At 41.2% G+C, this 22,773-nt stretch overlaps 1 protein-coding gene across 20 annotated transcripts in view; it reads left to right on the top strand.

Annotated features, from left to right (window-relative positions):
* The window catches only part of LOC133482804 (pleckstrin homology-like domain family B member 1), a 118,903-nt gene that overhangs the window by 80,512 nt on the left and 15,618 nt on the right, over nt 1–22,773 (top strand). For 8 of the 20 annotated variants that reach the window (XM_061783363.1, XM_061783367.1, XM_061783369.1 and 5 more), the window contains 13 exons: nt 5,393–5,710; nt 6,966–7,103; nt 9,574–9,711; nt 10,485–10,613; nt 12,603–12,758; nt 13,296–13,406; nt 13,534–13,623; nt 15,662–15,823; nt 16,944–17,078; nt 18,148–18,258; nt 18,368–18,470; nt 19,706–19,750; nt 20,129–20,462. In XM_061783363.1, the coding sequence (XP_061639347.1) occupies nt 5,393–5,710; nt 6,966–7,103; nt 9,574–9,711; nt 10,485–10,613; nt 12,603–12,758; nt 13,296–13,406; nt 13,534–13,623; nt 15,662–15,823; nt 16,944–17,078; nt 18,148–18,258; nt 18,368–18,470; nt 19,706–19,750; nt 20,129–20,462 (1,970 nt within the window). The remainder of the gene's footprint in view (nt 1–5,392; nt 5,711–6,965; nt 7,104–9,573; nt 9,712–10,484; nt 10,614–12,602; nt 12,759–13,295; nt 13,407–13,533; nt 13,624–15,661; nt 15,824–16,943; nt 17,079–18,147; nt 18,259–18,367; nt 18,471–19,705; nt 19,751–20,128; nt 20,463–22,773) is intronic. The other 12 variants (XM_061783364.1, XM_061783371.1, XM_061783374.1 and 9 more) reach the window with 9 other exon arrangements.

Here is a 22,773-nt window from a genome sequence, read left to right as displayed (position 1 = left end):
ATAACTTGCCCGACTGGCAAAGCAATCCCCACGGGCCGGATTGGACCCCCTGACGGGCAGGTTCTGGCCCGCGGGCTGTACATTTGACACCACTACTATAAGCCTAATGGTCATAAACCTATTCCATAAAGAGTGCCTTCAGAGAATTAAATTGAACAGCATTGATATTAAATTATTAAAAAAAAAAAAACTTATTTGCTGTGCTACTACTTCATTGTTTTGTCATGTTACTATTACATAATTTACATATGTGGGTGGTGTAGATGTCCAATGGATTGTTGGCTCACTTTGAGTAGATGTTAACGAATACAGTCTACAATGATTGAAGGTGTTATTTTTTATTTTTTGTAACCATTCAAACCCAGATCATCCACTGAAGTGTGAATGTAGTAAGTGATGACACAAGTTATGGCAATACTTTCATTGTGGTTTACACATTTAAAATAAAACTAAGGCTGGGGATGGGATCAGAGACCCTGTGATTCTTACTTGAACATTGCTCATCACAGACCACCACCATCATTGCTGTCTGCAGCCATGTGTTTTAGAAGCCTTATATTAATCAGAGGTCAAAGTTACACACTTGCCTGGTGTGCAGGGTCCAGAGTGGGACAACACAGTATTGTGACAGCCGGGCATGATGTTAGTTCCACCAAGTGACACTGAAGTCGCACCCAGTGGAGAGGGCTGTTTTTGCTGTTGTATTGTTTCAGGTCTAAGTGCTACAAGTGTCATCCACTCTCAGTGAAACCTAGGACAGCTGTTAAACCCTGCACTCATAGCAGACATATCAGCAGACTGAATGTCATTATATCATGAACTTTCCAGTCCTAATACATACAGCGGCTGAAATAAGTATTTAACACATCACCATTTTTCTCACTAACTACACTTCCAAAGGTGCTGTTGACCTGAAAATTTCACCAGATGTTGGGAACAACCCAAGTAATCCATACATAGAAATAAAGTAGAATAAGCTCAGACGTTGTGTGTAAAAATGTAAAATGACACAGGGAAAAAGTATTGAACACATGAAGAAAGGGAGGTGCAAAAAGGCAAGACAACAACACCGAAAATCTATCAATAATCAAACAGCAATCCAGCCCCTTGTCAGTGCAAACGAATATCAGCTAGTTCAGTCCTAGTTGATTGCCTACAAAAAGGTCTCATTGCCAACATGTGAGTCAAGACACATCTCATGATGGGTCAGAGCAGAGAACTGTCTCAAGACCATTGCAAAGTAATTGTTGCAAAACAGAACATGACATTGGTTACAGGCGCATAGCTAAGTTTCTGAACTTTCCAGTGAGCACGGTTGGGCCATAATACGTAAGTGGAAAGCCAATCATACCACCATAAATTTGCCTCGATCAGGTGCTCCTCGCAAGATTTCTGACAGTGGAGTGCAAAGAATAATCAGAAGAGTTGTCCAAGAGCAAAGCACCACCCGTGGAGCGCTTCAAAAGACCTGGAATTAGGAGGTATTTGTTGTCACAAGGAAAACAGTGAGTAATGCACTCGGCCACCATGGCCTGTATGCACGCTCACCACGCAAGACCCCATTGCTGAAAAAAAGCATGTCAAAGCTCGTTTAAAGTTTGCTGAACAACATTTGGACAAGCCAGTTAAATACTGGGAGAGTACAGGTTGGTTGGATGCTATAATGCACACCACGTTTGGAGGAGAAATAGCACTGCACATCACCCTAAAAACACCATACCAACAGTGAAGTTCGGAGGTGGGACCATGATGGTGTGGGGCTGCTTTTCAGCAAATGGTACTGATAAACTTCACATTATTGAAGGAAGAATGAATGGCCAAATGTACCAAGACATTCTTGACAAAAATCTACTGCCATCTACGGGGATGATGAGAATGAAACAAGGGTGGACATTTCAGCAGGATAATGATCCAAAACATACTGCCAAGGAAACTTGTTGGTTGCAAAGAAAAAAAATAAACCTGCTCGAATGGCCTAGCCAATCACCTGACTTGAATGTAATTGAAAATCTATGGAAATAACTGAAACTCCAGGTCCATAAAAGAAACCCATGGAACCTTCAAGATTTGAAGACTGCTTGTGTGGAGGAATGGGGCAAAATCACACCAGAGCAATGCATGCGACTAGTTTCTCCATACAGGATGTGTCTTGAAGCTGTCATGGCAAACAAAGGCTTTTGTACAAAGTATTAAATAAATACCAGCTGGCGTGTTCAATACTTTTTCCCTGTGTCATTTCACATGATTACACACAACATAATTTTTTATCTTATTTGTTCTACTTTCTTTGTATGTATGGATTACTTGGGTTGTTCCCAACATCTGGTGAAATTTTCAGGTCAATAGCACCTTTGGAAATACATTTAGTTAGAAAAATGGAGATGTGTTAAATACTTATTTCAGCTGCTGTAGTTTACATATTTTTATAGTTGTACCACTCTTTAACTGTATTGGTGCTTCCTTTGGTAAAGCCGTATGTATTGTACTATTAGGTCGAACCAAATCTGTTGTTTCTAACTGACCATTTCCTGCCGCAGTAACTAATCCTGCAAGACAATGCACCATCCCACACTGAAAAATACCATTCAAACAATGGCTGTTGTGGGTATAGAGGAAGAAAAACTCCCTAAGCATCCTTAAAAGGAAAATCTATGAGGGTGGATGGCAGTGTACCTCCAAACAGCAACTCGGGGAAGCAACTCTTGCTTCCTCAAATTAGATACAGGAAAAAAGGTCCATGGTTTTACAATGTTAATGGATTAGAGAGTTGATATAAAAGTAGGTCTCCTATGTTAATGTAATTTGATAGGGAATGATGATTTTGGTTCAACTATCATTTGATCTCTGTGTACTATAGTTTTTAAACTTATGTGCATAGTCATTTAGAAACTCTCTATTTAGTCATTTTGCAATAATAAATCACTCTCATCAAAACAGTGGTAGTTTTGTTTATGTCACAGCTGCGTAAATACGCAATGAGTTGAACCCCAATGCAAAAACCACCAACTGAGCAGGTATAATAACAGAATAAACAACAGATGCACGCAAAATGCTAACCATCCAGGAAGTTGCAATACGAGAGGATAAACAAGCTCAAAAGCCTACACAAGGCTGAGTAAGAAAACAATAACAGAAAACACAGTAGAGATTACAAAAATGCGGACAGGTAGCGTCATACCTGAACAAGTCCAATGAACGAAGGTTCATGAACTGGTTCATATCTTGTGCGAACGTGAATTGAACGTAGTTCATTTCTGCCTGTTGAACGTAATTGAGAACGCACTCATTCTGGTGTCAAAGAACGGTTTTCGAACGAAGGTGCATTTTCATTCAAGCGTGCCAGGTTGTGTTAGGGACTTCCAGGAAAAACCCGTCTGAACACACAATATAGGAGCCTTCATTCGTCGGCAGATAAACACTGTAGCTGGCAACCGAATCAGTGCGGCCATGGCCGCCGTTCATGGCAAGTACGTCACCAGCTGTGTGAGAGCGCAAGGTGCGTTCAAACAAACTGTGTAAATGGGACTGAATGTGTTATTCGATGGTTCTTTTGTAATGTACTAATTGTAAAAATTGATTAGGGCGACAAGGAAAATTATTATTTGTATCAGAATGCTTTACTTCAAACTCCATGCTATCACACTGTCATGTATGGAATTTATTTTGTTTTAATATAAGAATAGATAAAAATATTTTGTTAAGAGTCAGCCAATGCTGTAAGGAATGCAAATGCCAATGTCTTTTCACCGTTGTTCCTATCATACTATGTTGCGTGTTTTTATATTGTTTTTTTGTGTGTGTGTTTTTCACATTAAGGACAAAAGTCCTGTTTTTGTTTTAATTCCTTATTTAAAAAAAATACCATTGCCGCAACATGTTTTTCCTCATGTTTTTGAGATTGTAGGGTGAAAGCTGCAACTGGCTACTTGTGTGGACTGAATGGCAACAATGGGAAAATGAAATGCCAGTATTTTAAGGGGAATAGCCCAGCAACCTGCAGTTCCGAGTGTACCCCGCCTCTCGCCCAAAGATAGCTGGGATAGGCTCCAGCATGCCCGCGACCCTAGTGAGGAAAATGGATGGATGGATGGATAGGCCAGCAGCAACAAACTGAGAAAAAACAAAAAAGAACTACGAACTAGTTCATTTTTGGAATGATCAGAATCAGAATCATCTTTATTTGCCAAGTATGTCCAAAAAAAACACACAAGGAATTTGTCTCCAGTAGTTGGAGCCGCTCTAGTACGACAACAGACAGTCAATTGACAGAGAACCAATTTGAGACATAAAGACATTGACAAAAAAACAAAACAAAAAAACAGTCACTGAGCAGTAAAGGGTTGCTAGTTATCTGGTAATGCCGGTGCATTATTTTTTTTTGACAATTGTGCAAAAAGATGCAGAGTCCTCTAGCACTTAGAGCAGTTCGAATGACTAATATTGCAATAGTCCGGTGCAATGACCATTGTGCAAAGGGCGCCGACGGCTTCAAGGAGTGTATGCGGTTTAAAGTGACGAGTAGTGCGATAATCTGATGAATTTAGTTCACATTTTTCCGTTATGAACTGAACTAGTTCATTTTTGGAACGATGAACAGAACTTTGAACTAGTTGGGTAAAAAATGAACTTTTCCAAAACTGATGACCGCAAACACTAGAATGCACGAGATAGTAACAAAGTAGGCAACCGACAATGGTGACTAGCAAAGAACAATAACTCAGCAACTTTCTCCAGCCTCCACTGCGTCCGGATACCTAATTGATCATGATGGCCGGCAGCTGGCGAAACAGGGTACTCCGCCCACCAATCACCGTAAAGTAAACTGCAACATAAGGGAAAAATAACAGCAGTGGCCAAAACAAAACAGGATGTGATAGTTCAATAAAATCCAGAAGCCAATGTTATTGTTGTATTATATTAAATGTTTTATTCATTCTAAATCACAGACTATTTTGTAGAATGAAGAAAAATATCATAACTAATAATTTTAACAGTGTATGTGCACACATTATGTAATGTCCCGTGTATGGCTCCTTCACTTTCTTCTTCTCTTCACACCCTTCGTAAAAACTGGACTTCGCGAAGCCACGAAAAGCTAAAGCGCAATCAAAGCACAGGCACAGAGTTTCCGTTGATCCTCGCTGAGTTTTGCAGTTTTGTACCTCAAACTGAGGTCTCATCATGTGACATGTCGACAGCTTGCATGATGGCAGTTCAATCCCCAAAGTTTTGTTGAGAATTTAGAGTTTTTGCTTAATTTTTTCAGAGGGGTCAAATTCTATGGCCTGGCGGGTATTTGTCTACAGATGTTCTAATACAAATTGTATACTTTGTTAAATAATTCATATAAAACCTACCGACAAATCTGATGTTCTTCTTTGATTGATCACAGGAGAGACAGCGACTGGAGACAATCCTAAATCTCTGTGCTGAGTACAATAAAGGAGAGAACATCAGCCCAGACTCACTCAGCTTTGGGAAGACAGGTTTCCCAGGGGGGTTCTCAGGTGGCTCACTGCAGGGCGCATCCATCGAGAGCATCCTCGGAGGAACAGCGACCACAGCCTCTTTGCGACTGGCACAGAGACAGAGGGAGAGCGATGAGGAGAACCTGAAGGAGGAATGCAGTAGTACAGAGAGCACTCATCAGGAGGTGAGAACATCTCCGGCTCCATGCACAGAATCAGCACTGCTCAATGGAGACAAACAGGTCAGAGGGAATGCTTCTTTCACATATGCCCGGCATGCCGCAGCACAACCCAGCATGTGCAAAAATTATGCCTGGCTTTACTGAATCCCACCCAACAAAAGGCTTCTGTTTTTTTTTTTAATTGCGGCTTTTATTGCAATGCAGTTTGAAGACTAATGCGACCCTGATGTTTGTGCACCAGTGCATCGTTCTTCTGGTTGCTGAGATTTGAGTGGTCTGCGTAAATGGTTAAATGGTTTTGAATAGCTGGACTGTGTTTTTAAATTTGTTTTTAAATCAACCACAAATTAGCACTTAAGACTATGATGTCTCAAAAGTAACAACTGCTGTTTTGAAGAAGTAACTGTAGTCTGATTACTTTCCCGGGAAAGTAACGCGTTACTATGCTCGTTACTCAAAATGGCAGCATTTTGGAGTACCGGCATTACTGGCCACAGCATCTCAATAGGATTCAGGTCAGGACTTTGACGAGGCCTCTCCAAAGGTTTCATAGCTTTATAACCGTTTCCACCCTGATAGAGCTCAGTTACTTTTTTTTCTCATTTGTTCCTCAATTTCTTTAGATCTCGGCATGATGTCTAGCTTTTGAGGATCTTTTGGTCGACTTCACTTTGTCAGGCAGGTCCTATTTAAGTGTTTCCTAATTGAGAACAAGTGTGACAGTATCAGGCCTGGGCGTGGCTCAAGAAATTGAACTCAGGTATGATAAACCACAGTTATGTTTTAACATGGGGGGTGCAAACACTTTTTTACACAGGGCCCCATAGGTTTGGACTTTTCTCCCTTAATAATAAAACCCTCCATTTAAAAAGTGCATTTTGTGTTTACTTGTATTGTCTTTGACTAATATTTTAATGTGTTTGATGATGGGAAACATTTAAGTGAAAAAATAAGTCATCACACCACTATATTTCCTTGTAGTACCGTTGTTTATTTTTTTAATCAATTGGTCATGGCTGACATCACAACAGCTTTTTCACAGCGCAGTTGTAGTCATCAACCTTCTTTATTCATAAATACATTCATTGTGCTTCGTGAGTTCCCATTGTAGCAGGATTTTACTCTGCATATGTGCGTAGTTAACAAAAATCATGCATTTTTTTTTTTTAATTCAGGTGAGCTCTCTCCATAGTGTAGTCAATTCAAATAAAATTCTTAGCTGGTTTGGAGAATTAAACTGCAAGTTTGTTTATCCATTGGACATTGTTTACACCCTAATCTAAGCATAATCGCACATTTTCTCCTCTCCCTGCAGCATGAGGATGTGGCCAGTTCAGATCGAATGGAGCTGGGTTACCTAGAGGAGGAGAGGGTGCGCGTTCTGTCGCGGCTTGATGAACTCAAAACTCGGCTGATGGAGCTGGAGCAACAATACCAAGAGTCCAAACAAGAGGTAGAGTGAAGCTAGAACTCACTAGCACTAACAAGAAATTATGCTATTGAACTTTAAAACCAATGTGTAATGATACGCTGTATGGAAAAAAGTATAGCTATTATACAGTACCTATGGGGACTAAAAATTAAAAGAGACATGAGCTGGTCCCACCATTGACACACTAATAGCTTTGTCTCATTTGTGGGGAGGGAGGGAGGAAGAGACGGGGGGGAAAGAGAGAGAGAGAGAGTCAGACAGACAGACAGACAGACAGACACAGAGATCCTTTTTTCATCCCATTCAGGATATTAGATTATGCCTTGATCAGACTGCAGGATTTTAGCCCCGATATTGGCCCGATTACCTATCGCAGCCCATTTCCCAGATCGGGCCCGACATACTTCGTCGGAAACGACAAACGTTTGTGTAGTGTGACGTAATCCACGACCAAGGATTTGGCCCTACGATAGCCCTACGCCGCCAAAATGAAAAGTCTCGTCTTGTTAGCGGCGCATCGCCTCGCGTGCTTGCCGTTATCAACATACTTGCACGCCGTTGTCAACATTTATTCATGCGCACAAACCACGTCGTTTACCGACGCTTTAGAGCATGATATGACAGAACGACGGCATGTTTACTTGCAACCGTTAGTGCTCGTACTAGCTTGCTAGGCTACGTAACATTTTGTTGCCTGCTTGTGAGCCGTATCGTATTAAAAGTATGTGAACATACCTCAAGTAATCCTTGAATGAACGTCCTCTCTTGTGACAACCACCAAACGTTTTTCCTCATTTTTCCTCCACTCCCACACACACACACGCAAACAGTACATTGTTGTTCGCCATGGTAACGAGTGTATCCAGTTGCGCTGACCGGTGACGTTTTCTGGTTCAAATTTGTCTTGTAGTCTGATCCAGGCATCAGATGGAAGAAGGTAATTTTTGTGCCTTTGCTAGGTCAGATGTCGTTGTTGGATAAGAGGCCTGGCTTTCAGTCTCTGTTCTAGTTCATCCCAAAGCTGTTTATTGGGTTAAGGCTCTGTGGGGCAGTCAGGTTTTATCCAACTGAACTCATCCAGCCAATTGGTTTTATGGACTGTACTTTGTAAACTAGAGCATAGTCATGCTGGAAAGAAAAGGGCTTTCCCTCAAGTTTTTCCACAAAGCATAAAATTGTCCCAAAATGTCTCAGTAGGACGAAGAATTTTTATTTTTTATAAAACTCGGAGTTGCCCAAACCCTGACTGTTCTACTGTTTAAAAGTGTATCTGAAAACCTTTACCCATTTCATTTAAATTAAATTTAAATAATTTTAAAACCATTTTCCAACATTACTGTAATGTTAGTTATAATCTGAAAACGCATTTGAATTTTTCTTTTTTTTTTTTCTTTTCGAGCAGGGGAGTAAAAATATTGAAATTATGTAACTGAAATAATGTGGTTGCACACGTGTGCACCCCCTCTTATAACTGTAATGTTCCATGGCTGTGGTCAGAATCTACAGTCACATTCAAACTCATGTTAAATGGGACTCAGCACACACCTGCCGCTATTTAAAGTGCCTCGAATTAAACCCAAATAAAGTTCAGATGTTGTAGTAGACTTTTCATGGTATTTTTGTAGGCACATCTTAAAGCACAAGCTGCACTCTGACGGAAGCTTCCACAGCATCAGAGGGTCTCATTGTTCAAAGGTATCAGTCAGGAGAAGGGTACAAAAGACTTTCCAAGGCATTAAATATACCATGGAACACAGTGAATACATTCATCACCAAGGGGAGAAGATAATGGCACAACAGTGACCTTACCAAAAACGGTCCGTCCCTCCAAAATTGACGAAAAACGAAAACTGGACTGCCAAGAGGCCTACAGCAACACTGAAGGAGCTGCAGGAATTTCTTGCAATTACAGTTTAGCACATGACCACAACCTCCTGTACAACCTTCATATTAACAAAACACTTGATATCTCCCAAATGCATGTGAGGGAAATGAGTTACGGTCCAGTGAAACCAAGCTTGCACTTTTGGGCCATGATTCCAAAAGGTATGGAACCATACATACAACATCTTGCTTGGGGGCTTTTTTTCTTCAGCTGGAACTCGGGCCTCAGTTAAGGGGAGGGAATTAAAAACAGTTCCAAATTATACTCAGTGTGCACAAAACGTCCAGGCCTCTGTGATAAAAAAAACAAGCATCCTCTCACTCTAACCAGTGAGTTTGAATGTGATTGGTTAATTCTGTTAAGTCACAGCTGCAGTTATAAGAGGGTGTGTACACTTGTGCAACCACATTATCTCAGACGTATTATTTTTTTTCAATTGAGTTGTACAGGTCATAGGGCACATGGTGGATAGATTTATCTTGGGCTCATTGTTTTGTATCACAAAAACCTGCCATTCAAACTGGGACGTGTCGACTTTTTTTTATACCCACTGAAGTCCTGTATCTTAATCTTATTTTATTTGATATGACTTTTACACTCCTCTAGGCTGAGATGGAGTGTGCCTTGCTGCAGGGAGAGAGACAGGCAGAACTCGACCAGATAGAGGCAGAGATTGACATCATCAGTCAGCTGCAGCACAGGCTAGACGAGCTGGAGAGTGCCATTCAGCGAGAGAAAGACAAGGTACAGATCATTTCAGAGAGATGAGTTTTCTACTTATATTAAGTTATCGCCTCACATAAAACTACGCTTCCTGCCGGTTCATCGCTCTTGATGTCAATGCACAAAATCTTGCAAGCGTCTCGGAATATTAGAAATTGGAACTACAAGGTTTTTAAGGCATTTAAGGGATTGTGCAAATTTTCTTGCATGACTGTTCAGTTTCTGCGAGTTTAACTTTGCCGCCTCATTGACATCTGTTAACACCCTCTAATTTTTTGCCCTGCTTCTTCACATTCCCTTGCCGCTTGTCCGTTTCTTTATTTGTTTTTTATGACATGCATGACAGACCTTGTAGGTCTGCCCTCCGGTGGCTCTTTTGTTCTGTTGCACACGTACTGCAAATGGGGTTCAGGGGGGTATCCTAGAAAATGATAGAAAAAGTGAATTTTCATCTGCTCACATCTGCCAGTTTTTCTTACCATTGAAGGTTTCAAAAGATGTTTGGAAAAGATGTGGTTTATCATTGTCAAGATCTTATTTCCTTATTGATGTCCAAGTCATCTTTGGCAAAAATTGAAATGAATACAATCCACTTTCAGGATGAAAATGAGCCATCAAAACAGTCTGTTAACTGCTCACATGTTAAAAACCTTTATTTGCATGGTGTGACTTTTGAGCAGTTTGTATCTCTCTCTCTTTCTCTCTCTCTCTCTCTCTCTCTCTCTGCATTCTCTCTCTCCATCTCCTGTCAACCATCCATGCTCTGTGCGGCTTTGTGCACTATGTCTTTCTAGGAGAGGGCTCATGTTGAGGCTGAGCGTCGGGCCCTGCAGAGACTCCAGGAGGGCCATGCTGAGCTGAAGAACCAACTGCATAACTGTCCCGAGTCCCTGCGTGAACAGTTGCAGGAAAAGTTCAAAAGGGTGGGTTGTCAGTGGAGCAGAAATACTCTACCGACAGAGTTCAGTCAGCAGTCCCATGCTGGATGCAAGCGGTCAAAATCGCCGATGGAGTCATGGATTCGATCCAAGACACAGGCTTTTGTAAACCTAGTTACCTCCATAGCATTGCCTCCCATACGTATAAAGCCGAGCTTAGCTAAACAAATACTAATCACCATAACCCAACCCTGCCATAATACAATGTGGTGTTTCACAGCTAATGCTATCTACATAAAAACCTGCTTAGTTACTGAAAACAAGCTTTTAAAAAAAACAAAAAAAAAACTTGCTGTAATTTGAGAATTTTTATTAATTCAATTTATGACTTTCTTTTTTGCCATCTCTGCAACATTTAGGTCCGTGTATGCGTTCAACTTTCTTGAATTTAGGGCTGTCGCTATTGACTCTTTTTAGAATCAATTATCCTATAGATATTGCGTCGACTAACCGAGTAATTACTTGAATTATGTAACTGTAGTGTCTGAAAACGAAGGAATATGAAAGCTAAAAAGTTAAGAGATTACATGGCTTTGAAGTCCAAGTTTTTTTGTTTTTTTAATTTAGAAGCGAAGTTGACAGTAACCCACTCCCAGCTTTTACATAGCCTTTTGACAATGCGACACTCTTCTGTATAAACCTCAAAGCTACTGCTGAGGACCTTGCAGTTCCACCGTTCTGAATTCGGGATTCTGAGAAGTCAGGAAGACACAACATGCTAATGGTTTGTGTGGCACATCATGCCTGTGGAATGGCATAACGCCTGTTTCAGCTGAGCTAGAATAAAACATGCACTGTTGCATAGTGATGGAGTTTGGCAGAGTTTGCATACAATGGGCAACTGTCTTCATGAGAAGTCCCTATAGTAGCCTTCACAGATTTAACACAAGGTGCAACATTTTTCTCCCTTGTTGCCACACCAACACGTCGCTGCAACCCCAACGTTGATGCGGAATCACACAAATGATTCCTCCTAATGTCAGCTCCTGCTTAGGTATACTGGTCAAATGTGGCTCATGTGAATGCTCGCACTGCACTGCATGTGGAGTTCTGATCTGCATTTCTTCAGCAATTTGTCATGGCTGCCTTATGTATGTTAACCGCACACTAATCAATTAACATAGGCCAAGACTACAGCTGATCGACTGTATGTCTTCCCTCACTATCATCCAGTTATTTCAATTACTATTGGTTCAAAAGTATCAGATGATTGGTGTATTTCTTGGCTACAAGGATAACCTATGTTGTGCATGTCAGTGACATTTTGTTTACAGAGCCCGACACTGCCTTGGACGCTTTAAAGCTCTGTATTAATGTCCAGTAGATCCACAGCGGCAATTTGTAGATTGTCTGCATAATTTAAATATTTCCACAATTGTAGGTATTAAGAGCACCAAAATCGAATACAGTACAGAGGGGCTGCAAAGAGAGTGTATATGGGTATTTGGCGACCATTCCAGAGTGTACCCCACCTCTTGCCCAAAGTCAGCGAGGGTAGGCTCCAGCTCACCCCTGAACCTAAATGAAGACAAGTGGCATTGAAAATGGATGGGTATATGTTACTGCTGTGCAAAATATTGATTGATTGAGCATGCCCGCGACCCTAGTGAGGATAAGTGGTACAGAAAAATGATGGATGGATGATTTAAATAGCTATTCATCTTTAAAAAATGCTACCCAGAAGAAAAGATTTTTTTGTTTTGCTCTTAGCACCTAACCTGTCTGGAAATTCAATTTAACTGGCTTGGTGGGGCCGCACGGTGAATGTGAGTGTGAATGGTTGTTTGTTTGTACTGAATGTGCCCTGCGATTGGCTGGTGACCAGTTCAGAGTCTACCCCGCCTCTCGCCCGAAGACAGCTGGGATAGGCTCCAGCACGCCCGCGACCCTAGTGAGGATAAGCGGTACAGAAAATGGATGGATGGATGGCTTGGTGGTGATTTACCCATGATGTCACATGTGGCCATTTGTTAGGATGGAGAAGCTTTGGAAGCAGGAACCAAGAAGTTTGAAGATCTGGAGTTTCAACAACTTGAGAGAGAAAGCAGCTTGGAGGAGGAAAGGGAAACAATGAGCCAGCAGTTGCTGCAGGAGAGTGCAGAGTACCACAGCACTGTGGCCAAGAGGAAGGTATGGAAGCCTCATGCCCTAGGGATACAAAAACACCAGTCACTGGTTATTGAAACAGTTGACATTTTAGGATAAGCGGTATGGAAAATGGATGGATATTTAAAAATAGGCTCTCCTTCAATTCTGATTCGTTTCCGGGGGTTGAAGAATTCACCAACTTCTTCACTAGGTAGCCCAAATATAAATGTCCTTTTATCTAAATTGAGATGGCTGGTCACATCCAAATCATTGTTGATAAAGGGACACTATATTTTAACAGTGTGCACTCATCTTAAATTTTGACTACACACACACACACTGGTTACAGTAGCAAGCATCCATCACAATCCAACCAACCTTGATCATTCAGAGGCATGTGTGTCATGACCTCTTATTTTCTTCAGGTATTATGTGCAACACCAACAAGTTTTATTGTGAAGTGAATACAATTAAATATGTACATTCATACTTTAACCAATTCAGATACTTGGTCTCCGTAAGTTTATGTTGTTTTGTTTTGTTTGTAGCTTCCAATGACATTATTTTGTGCTTATTCAGGAGAAAGTGTCTGCTTTGGAGAACCAGGCCAACCAGCTGGGCCTCCAGGGATCTCAGGAATGTGAGCGTCTCGCCAAAGACAGGACCATCACGCTGCAAATGCTCCAAAAGGTTCACGATTCAAATGCTGGCTAATTGCAAGAAATAATGTCTACAGTTTTGAATGCATTGCACTTTATTCATTGGCCTGTAGAATATGTTTAGGAATCGCTTTACAAGATTTGTCTTTGTGATACAGGAGAAGGAGAGGCTATCTGATTTGGAACAAAGGTACCACAGTTTAACTGGAGGAAAGAGCTTCCCAAAGTCCTCTACAGCCATGCGAGAAGTAAGAATCACGGTTCTACTTTTTTTGTAAAGAGAAGTTCTCTTGCCTTGCTGACAGCTCTGACAACGGCTGAAGTAACACCCAAAAACTGTCAGCGAGGAAAGAGAACTTCTCTTTACTGGAAAAACAATTATTTGTCTGAGCGCACGAAATCTACAACTTGAGAATTACTAGTGTTGTAGTAATCCAGCGAAAAGGTACACTCACACACTGGAGTGACTCTGACCTTCAAATGTCAGACAGCTTTGCTTTGGTGACGAATGATTCTTTCATTCCTGTGGTTTGTTAGTGTACTTTTAAGTGCAGTCTAACTTTCCATTGCTTGATAAATGTTTTTTGAAGAAATTTTCTACTTCACTCCATCAGTTTAGAGCCTCTCCCTCTTACATACACCCCTCCCCTGTCTGTCAGTAGCACCCCAGCAGCTCAACAGAGGTAACCCATCAAACCCTCCTTGTGTGAAGCTTCCGCTCTGCTCATCATTCTCTGCATCATTAATGTCCTGTTCACAGTACGACTCCCGTTGTGTCTGTTTGGTTTGCAGCCGAAAATAAACAATGAAAACAACAACTTCCCACCCTGGCCAATAAAAACTCACTCTTCATTGCCTTTACCTTTAATTATGGCACGCATTTGTTCGCCAACATTCTCCAACACCAAACAAAACTTGTCAATAGGGGGTTATAGAATAGAATGCTGTCACTGTCATGGGAACAATGAAAATCAATTACCGGCAGGCATCTCACAATATGCTGTGTTGGGGTAAAAAAAAAGAAAAGAAAAAGAAATACAAGCACACAAATATCAAATATCACTATTTCAGTGCCATGGATTCCAACACCAGTACTTTTACTTTGTGATTAAACATAGCAGTGACAGACAGTCCAGGATGTAGTCTTCCTTGTGTTCGAAATGAACATGAAAGGTGGTATAGAAAATGGATGAATTGAGGATGTTGATTTCAACTAACGTTTCAGTTATCTGGTAACCTCATGATCAAACATTGACGTTCACTAGTTTCCTTTCTGAAGGCAACATTCCTTAGTTCTGATGTTACCAATGATCCACAACCACGATCTTTGGCAGAAAGTTGCCTTCGGACACATTGTCTTAAGAAACTAGTAGCTACTCACTGCATCAGTTAGGTTTAACTAACTTGTTTTCAGTCTTGACTGTTGCTGGCTGGTGGTCAGGAGTAAATGAAGCTGTCTGATGTCTTTAAAATGTACAGCAGACAAGGCCATCTCACACCGCTGTTCTTTGGTGTAGATGTACCATTGCTCCCTGTCTCCTCTCTTGTGTGCTCTGTTAGTTCACTCCTACTCGCACCTCACTGTATTTTTCTCTTTCCCTTTTAACTTTCATTTCCATGTCATGTTGCTCCCTCTGCTGGTCAGCTGCTAATCAAACTACTGTACACTGCCAGAATGGAGGCGCCAGTTGTATTGTTTTTGTGATGAATTTAGCGAAAACATTTTGTGACATTTAAAATGAGGTAACCATAATAGTTATTAATAATATAATGTGACTAAGTTCAGTAAAACCCCAAATCTGTAAAAATAAAATAAAATTTAAAACGTTATAGTCATATTTTGCTAGTTCTGTTCAATTTATTTTTGTATTCTGAGCGTGACCCCAATCTCATACTATTATCGGCCATATGCAAGTATGCATAGCCTTATGAAATGACGTATTTACCAATTGACTTGTTAAATCAAAATGTCTGAGCCTCTTTATATGTATTTTTTAATTCTCTATAATGCCAATCTCGAGTTTGATTGAACTAAATCTGGATCTGAAAATTTCCGAGACATTTAAATGGTGACAAAAAGACCCTGAAGCAGCTTTGCTGTTATTGTTATTTTTATGTTGCTATAAATTGGATTATTTCACACAAACTATGTATTTCTGCATTTGTTGCGATGTACAAGCATGTTGATGCATTTTCCCCCTGCGGGGCCCGTTTTGCTCATTTGTCTGCTGATGTTTCTCCTCTTCCTCTGCCTTACTCCTGGTGTGTGTGCATGTGTTTGGGAAGGAGTATGTGAGAGTGAGCCAGTTGAGTCAGATGTATGGAATGCCAAAGGTGGAATCCTCCCCCACCTCTCCTCTTCGCCATCCCCTGCAGTCTGGAGCCATAGATACCGCCTTCTCCTGCCCCCCCTCGCCTCCCAGCTCCTCCTTGTCTTTCCCTGTGGAGGTGTGTGCTGTCCTTCTCCTTTTACTCCTGACAGATAATCTCTAAATGTCCAATTCCCTCTCTCCCCTCTGTGTCTGGCACATTAGATGTCAGTCTGTGATTTTTCTGAACCTATCTTGCATCACTTTCTCATTTTAAAAGTGCAACTGTTACTTAAAGATCACTTTTAGTCCATAATGTAAGTGTTTTGGAATATTACCAGACTTGTTACACTCTACCAAGGCCCATTGAGACATTTTGCAATGTGGTTTAGCAGAGCTCTTTCTATGTGTTGCACGAAAGTATTGTTGTTATTTTCAAAGAGTGGTGGGAAGGAGCTTTTATTTATATACTGGGGCATTCACTACAGAAAGCCCGTTGGGCAAAATGAGTTGATGATGCAGGCCACAGTCATAATGTTAGAATTAGTCTGATATATCAGAATTCAGTTATAGATCAGTTTGGCTTCGTTGATGTGAACGTGGCGATTACTGGTGAATGTTCGGGAATAGTCACACTGTAGTCCATTTTACTTCCCTCCCCCCCCCCCAAAAAAAACATAATTTGTAATAATGTTAGATCACAATAATAACGTTTTCTTTTATTATTCTCATTATCTTTGCTGATTAGTGGGGAGAACTAACATGCGTGAGGAGTCCATTTTGATTTTTGAATCTTTTTGTATTCTGCTGAATATTGTAAGTAAATCCCGTCATTACAATGAACGAGTGTGTCTGCAGTGAGTTGTAATTCTGCACAAGGAGGGAGGTCACTTCTTAATTCAAACTGCAGGGGACATGCATTAAAGGAAAGATGAAGTAAAACAGAACAGGATGAACATGTTAATGCTACTGTGAGAAACTGGGCCATTGCAGAAGCCGCGTAGAATTAATATACAGATATGTAAAACAGGGATATAGCAGCTGGAGGGTATTAAGAATACGACACTTGATAGGAACAATGTGTTGGAGATATTTAAGAACACATTTCAAAGTATAAAAAAAAAATGTTTCAACTCTCCTCCTTCCTGTTTCTAAATGCTTTCTAATCTCTGCATTGTTTTCTCTTCAATTTGCTTGTCTTTTCCGTGCTGCGCCTGCCTCTCTGTGCTCCTGCTGCTCGGTGGGCTCTGCAATACAAGTCTGAGGGCAGCAGGCCTCCATTGCCCAAACTAGATTTAGAACAATGGTACCAGGAGCTGTTGACGGGTTCCAGCCAGCTCTGGTCTCACCCTCTGCCGGCCAAGTCGCTGTCAGGCCGCAGACCCGCACTGCAGGTAGAGGGTCTTCTATCTCTTTTCCATTCATCCTGTCCTTTCTTGGAGCTTTCTGTTTTCAGCCAATTAATCTCTTTGTAAAACACTGAGGGCCCTATTTTCATGACCGGTGTGAAACCGGCTCGGCGAGCAGTGCAACTGTGTACCAGAGGTGGGTTAGCTCGGTGTTGGTCATTTCGTAGACCGGAGCCCCCTGGCGGATCTGAGGGTGGGTGGACTGTCACCAGCCAACTTCATTCCCCGCCAATACAAGCGACTCCTGTCATTCCCTTTTAATGTGGGCCAATGACAGTCTTGACACATCTCTGACATCTCTGCAGAAGAGAATGATGCGTAATCGCTGCGATCTCTGCATGAGCTCCCAAATTAAGTCAATTCAACTGACTTTTCTTTGTGCAGTATTTTTCTTCCTAGCACCAGGACTTAGACATGCTCTGAGCAGGCGTAAATTTAAATCGGCTTTCTGCCACCAAATTGTGACTGCGCCAGCCTCAATTCTGCACCAGAACGCCCCCCTGCTTGACGCAGAATGGTCTGCCAAATTGGCAAACACACGCAGCCAGCCTTGCGTTTGCACAAAAATCAAGATCCGCAGGCATTTGCGCCCCGCTGCAGATGCGCTGCCAAAGAAAATAAAGCCCTTAGTGTCATTTGCTAAATCATGCTGCATTCCACCCACGCATGCTGCATTTTGAAAGTACAGCAAGCAAACAACTGCCCCTCGTGATAAAAAGCTTCTGATATCACATTGCTTACACCAGCGTTAAGTAAAACGTCAAGTTCTATCAAGGCAGTCCTCTTTTTTTGCTACTGCAGCTCACTTCAGCAGTATGTGATTGCAGTATCAAAGTGCCATTTTTTTAAACCACACAGTCATATCAGCAGGCTTCTTGTGGATTCTATAATATGGATTCATTATTTTATTTAACCACATCTCACAACAATTTCCCTGCAGGTGCAAACATCTCATCCGTGGTGGAGCGAACATCACAGTGGATTCCGAATACATGACAGAATATTCAAGTTTCTGAACTACAACTCCTTATCCAGTTTTGTGCTCCATCTTCAGGTGTTCCGTTCCAAGCTTGACAGTGATCCAGGGCAGTCTCCTCATCAAGCCAAGTCTGGATCTACTCTGCAGCAGGGAGCAGCAACACTGGGTCGCAACACAAGCTCGAAGGTAGACTCGTTTTTCATCTCCGTGGAGGGATGTCTTCAATAGTGATGGCCTCACTTCTCCCTCATGCCGCAAGATCTGACCATATTTCCTGCTCCATCTTACTTTTAAGAGCCCTCTTCTGAGCGCCAAAAGCTCAGGCAGCCTGCCCAGGAACCTGGCTGCCACCCTGCAGAGCATTGAGACCAAAAGGCAGCTCGCTCTGCAGCAAAAAGGTACAGATGTACTGTCATGTTTCTTTTCTGATACATTCATAAGAAATAGGGTGTTACATGGATGTTGAACTCTTCACTCAGCATTATGTGTACTTGTACAATCTAATGCAATCCAATACTTGAAAACTGGCCTTTCCATTTCTTACTTTACAGAGATATTAAGGCTCATTTTTTTAATTTAACATGTATGCATACTGTAGTTACAGTTTGTTTTGTGGTAGCAGTGTAATGGTGCAGAGCTGCACTGATAGATACGTATACTGTATATGCATTGGGATCTCATGTTGTGCAAGTATTGATTATTAGTGGCAACATTTGTGTGATACAATTTATAAATGCTTTGCAGGTCCAAGTACTGCAGAACATGGTGCAAATAAAGGAATTCATTTGAGCAGGAAAACAATTTCGGACTGAAAGATATCCAATTAGAAGGGCTCATGCTATGCACTTGATTTTTATATGGGTCTTCTTTTTGTGTGTATCGTCTTCACACGTAACAATCACGATGATTGATCACATAAAGCTTGGTGATAAATCAAGTCGTTGGTTGTGCTAGTCATGTCTACTATGAGCCAGTTAGTCATTAATACAGTGCAGTTTGACACCATTTACACTGGTACATGTACAGTGGATATAAAAAGTTGATACACCAGTGTTCAAATGCCAGGTTTTTGTGATATAAAACAATTATTCCAAGATAAATCATTTAAAAACTTTCCCACCATTAATATGACCTATAAACTGTACAGCTCAATTGGAAAGTAGTAAAAATAAACAACTGAAATAATGAATGAGAATGTAAATGAGAGTCAACAACACACCTGCTACCATATGAAGTGCCTCTGATTAATTTCAGCTCTTCTAGTAGGCTTTTCCAGACATTTCTAAATGTTACCAGGTGTGTACTGACTACCATTTAACATGAGTTTGAATGTGATTGGTTTATTCTGAACACAGCCACATCCCAGTTATAAGAGGGTGTGCAGATTTGTGCAACCACAGTATTTCAGTATCTCTTTCGTACTTTCTCACTCAAAAATATTTTTTTCTTCATTCAATTAAGTTGTACAAGTAATAGGTCACATTATTGTGGAAAAGGTTTTGAAATAATTTCACTTGTTCTCTTGTTACACAAAACCTGGCATCTGAACAGGGGTGTGTTGACTTTTTATATCCAATGTACAGTAGCATATACAGATTCTTTACATCTGTCTGTCTTTGTCTGCGGTCTTCAGAACCTCAGACCTCCAGTCAGCCACGCATTGAAGGAAGATCAGCAGGTAGCCTTTGAAACAGTGTGACCTCAAAACAACCATGGTGTTACTGTTAGACTTATCAGTCAACAGCAATGTTAACCATAACTAGACTGTTGGTGGGTGTTAATTTATCCATCTGACATTCAGTCTCTTCCATGCCTGGTGTGTCATTAACTCTCAAAAATGATTTTTCATCTTCTCTCCTTCCTGGTTTTCTTCGGTGGTGAATAAATCATGCATGTTTACAATCTTTAAGGGTTAAGTGCCATTGGGCCTCTTCCAGGTGTGTCTAACACCAAATTCACAGCAGCATGATATGAATCGTGTACTTTAACCTTTGTGATGGTGTATTACCAATATTCTAAAGCAGAAAAACACCAATTTATATCTCACATTCTTCAGGTCAACAGGTGATTGAAGAGCAGCGACGTCGTCTGGCTGAGCTAAAGCAGAGAGCAGCGGCAGAAGCTCAGTGCCAGTGGGAGGCGCTCCATAGCTTGCAGCCTCAACTCATCAACCCCACGCTCTCCTACTCCCCAGTCATGTCCTACAGTCCCACACTGAGTCACAGGTCTACAGGCCACCCTCCTCTGGTCCAGCACTCCATCCTACACCACCATCCAGCATCAGCCGGAGAGCAGCCCTACGACACGTTGAGTCTGGAGAGCTCTGACAGTATGGACACTAGTGTGTCCACGGGGAACAACTCCGCCTGCTCACCAGATAATTTATCCAGGTACAGTGATGCCTCGATTTACAAATTTAATTGGTTCTTGAACGGGGTTTGTAAATTGAAAATGTTTGTAAGTTGAACATAATTTTCCCATAAGAAATAATGTAAACATGAATAATTGGTTACAGCCTCCGCAAAACGTTTCAAAAAAGATGGGACAGGGTCATGTTTACCATTGTGTTACATCAACTTTTCTTTTAACAACATTCAATAAACGTTTGGGAACTGAGGACATTAATTGTTTAAGCTTTTTAGGTGGAATTCTTTCCCATTCTTGCTTGATGTACAGCTTCACCTGTTCAACAGTCCGGGGACTACGTTGTCATATTTTACACTTCATAATGCGCCACACATTTTTAATGGGAGACAGGTCTGGACTGCAGGCAGGCCAGTCTAGTACCCGCACTCTTTTACTACGAAGCCACGCTGTTGTAACACGTGCAGAATGTGGTTTGGCATTGTCTTGCTGAAATAAGCAGGGGCGTCCATGAAAAAACACGTTGCTTGGATGGCAGCATATGTTTCTCCAAAACCGGAATCGACTTTTCAGCATTAGTGGTGCCTTCACAGATGTGTAAGTTACCCATGCCATTGGCACTAACACAGCCCCATACCATCACCGATGCTGTCTTTTGAACTTTGCTCTCTATAACAGTCCGGATGGTTCTTTTCCTCTGGCCCGGAGGACACGATGTCCACAATTTCCCCCAAAAATTTGAAATGTGGACTCGTCAGACCACGGAACACTTTTCCACTTTGCATCAGTCCATCTTAGATGAGCTCGGGCCTAGAAAACCCGGCGGCGTTTCTGGGTGTTGTTGATAAATGGCTTTTGCTTTACATAGTAGAGTTTCAAGTTGCACTACAGATATAGCGCCGAACTGTATTTACTGACATTGTTTTTCTGAAGTGTTCCTGTGCCCACGTGGTGATATCCTTTACACATTGATGTTGGTTTTTAATGCAGTGCCGCCTGAGGGATCGGAGGTCACGGGCATTCAATGTTGGTTTTCGGCCTTGCTGCTTACATGCAGTGATTTCTCCAGAATCTCTGACCCTTTTGATGATATTATGGACCGTAGATCATAAAATCACTAAATTCCTTGCAAATGTACGTTGAGGAACATTGCCCTTAAACTGTTCGACAGTTTTCTCACCCACTTGTTCACAAAGAGGTGAACCTCGCTCCATCTTTCCTTGTGACCCAATCATGGCACCCACCTGTTCCCAATTAGCCTGTTCACCTGTGGGATGTTGCAAACAGGTGTTTGATGAGCATTCCTGAACTTTCTCAGTCTTTTTTGCCACCTGTCCCAGCTTTTTTTGGAACGTGTTGCAGCCATAAAATTCCAAGTTAATGATTATTTGCTAAAAACAATAAGGTTTAGCAGTTTGAACACTAAATATCTTGACTTTGTAGTGTATTCAATTAAATATAGGTTGAACATGATTTGCAAATCATTGTATTCTGTTTTTATTTATGTTTAACACAACGTTCTAACTTCATTGGAAATGGGGTTGTAAATGCCATCAAAATACACCTCCCTCGTGGGCAGTTCTACAGCACCAGATTTATTTATACTGTAATGAGCGTAGCGCCTACGATTCTGAATAATCCCATTTTCTTAAGAATTCAGTCAGGCACACAGACAAAAGCACCCACAGGCACAATTTCCCAGACTGCTCCCTAACAGACTTTATTTGCACGTTTTAATTTGGGGACCATCTGTTGGTGCTGTGTTACAAAAGTGTTCACTGTGGGATGCTCTTAGTTGAAGTCATTGTTCACAGGTCGGTTGTAGCTTACAAGAGACAAAACTGTATTGGTAAAATATTTAGGATAATTTTAATGGAATTCATGCACTAATTAAAAGTGCACATTGGAGACCAAGGGGCAAGATAAACAGAGGAATCCTGCATGTTTCCAGTATTAGCCCTTATTCTAATCCAGTTTTTGACACATCCAACCATGGTCTCACATAGGAACAAAAGTATGAATTCAATTCTGGTTCGTCACGTTCCAAGTCATTCCAAATGTCTAGCTATGTTAAATGTTTCACTTTGTGCTGATATTAAAAGATACATATTTCAAACTTCACGCTGCATCATTGTAAAAATGTAGATACAATTTCTCATGCACAAACAAGAACATGTTTCAATGAAGCATAGCCGCCTTACTAAATAGCATGATTTGTTTTGTTTTGTTTTTTACCGTATTTCCACGCTGACAAGGACACTTGAAAAGAGTTGCTCATCACTGCGTAAAAACACAAATATCACTGAATCAATTTGAATCCAGATTCTGTTTTTGTTT

The sequence above is a fragment of the Phyllopteryx taeniolatus genome, chromosome 8 (genome assembly GCF_024500385.1).
Source record: "Phyllopteryx taeniolatus isolate TA_2022b chromosome 8, UOR_Ptae_1.2, whole genome shotgun sequence".
NCBI classification, from domain to species: domain Eukaryota; kingdom Metazoa; phylum Chordata; class Actinopteri; order Syngnathiformes; family Syngnathidae; genus Phyllopteryx; species Phyllopteryx taeniolatus.
Note: the sequence above shows the minus strand (reverse complement) of the source record. Positions and strands in the feature narration are given on the sequence as shown.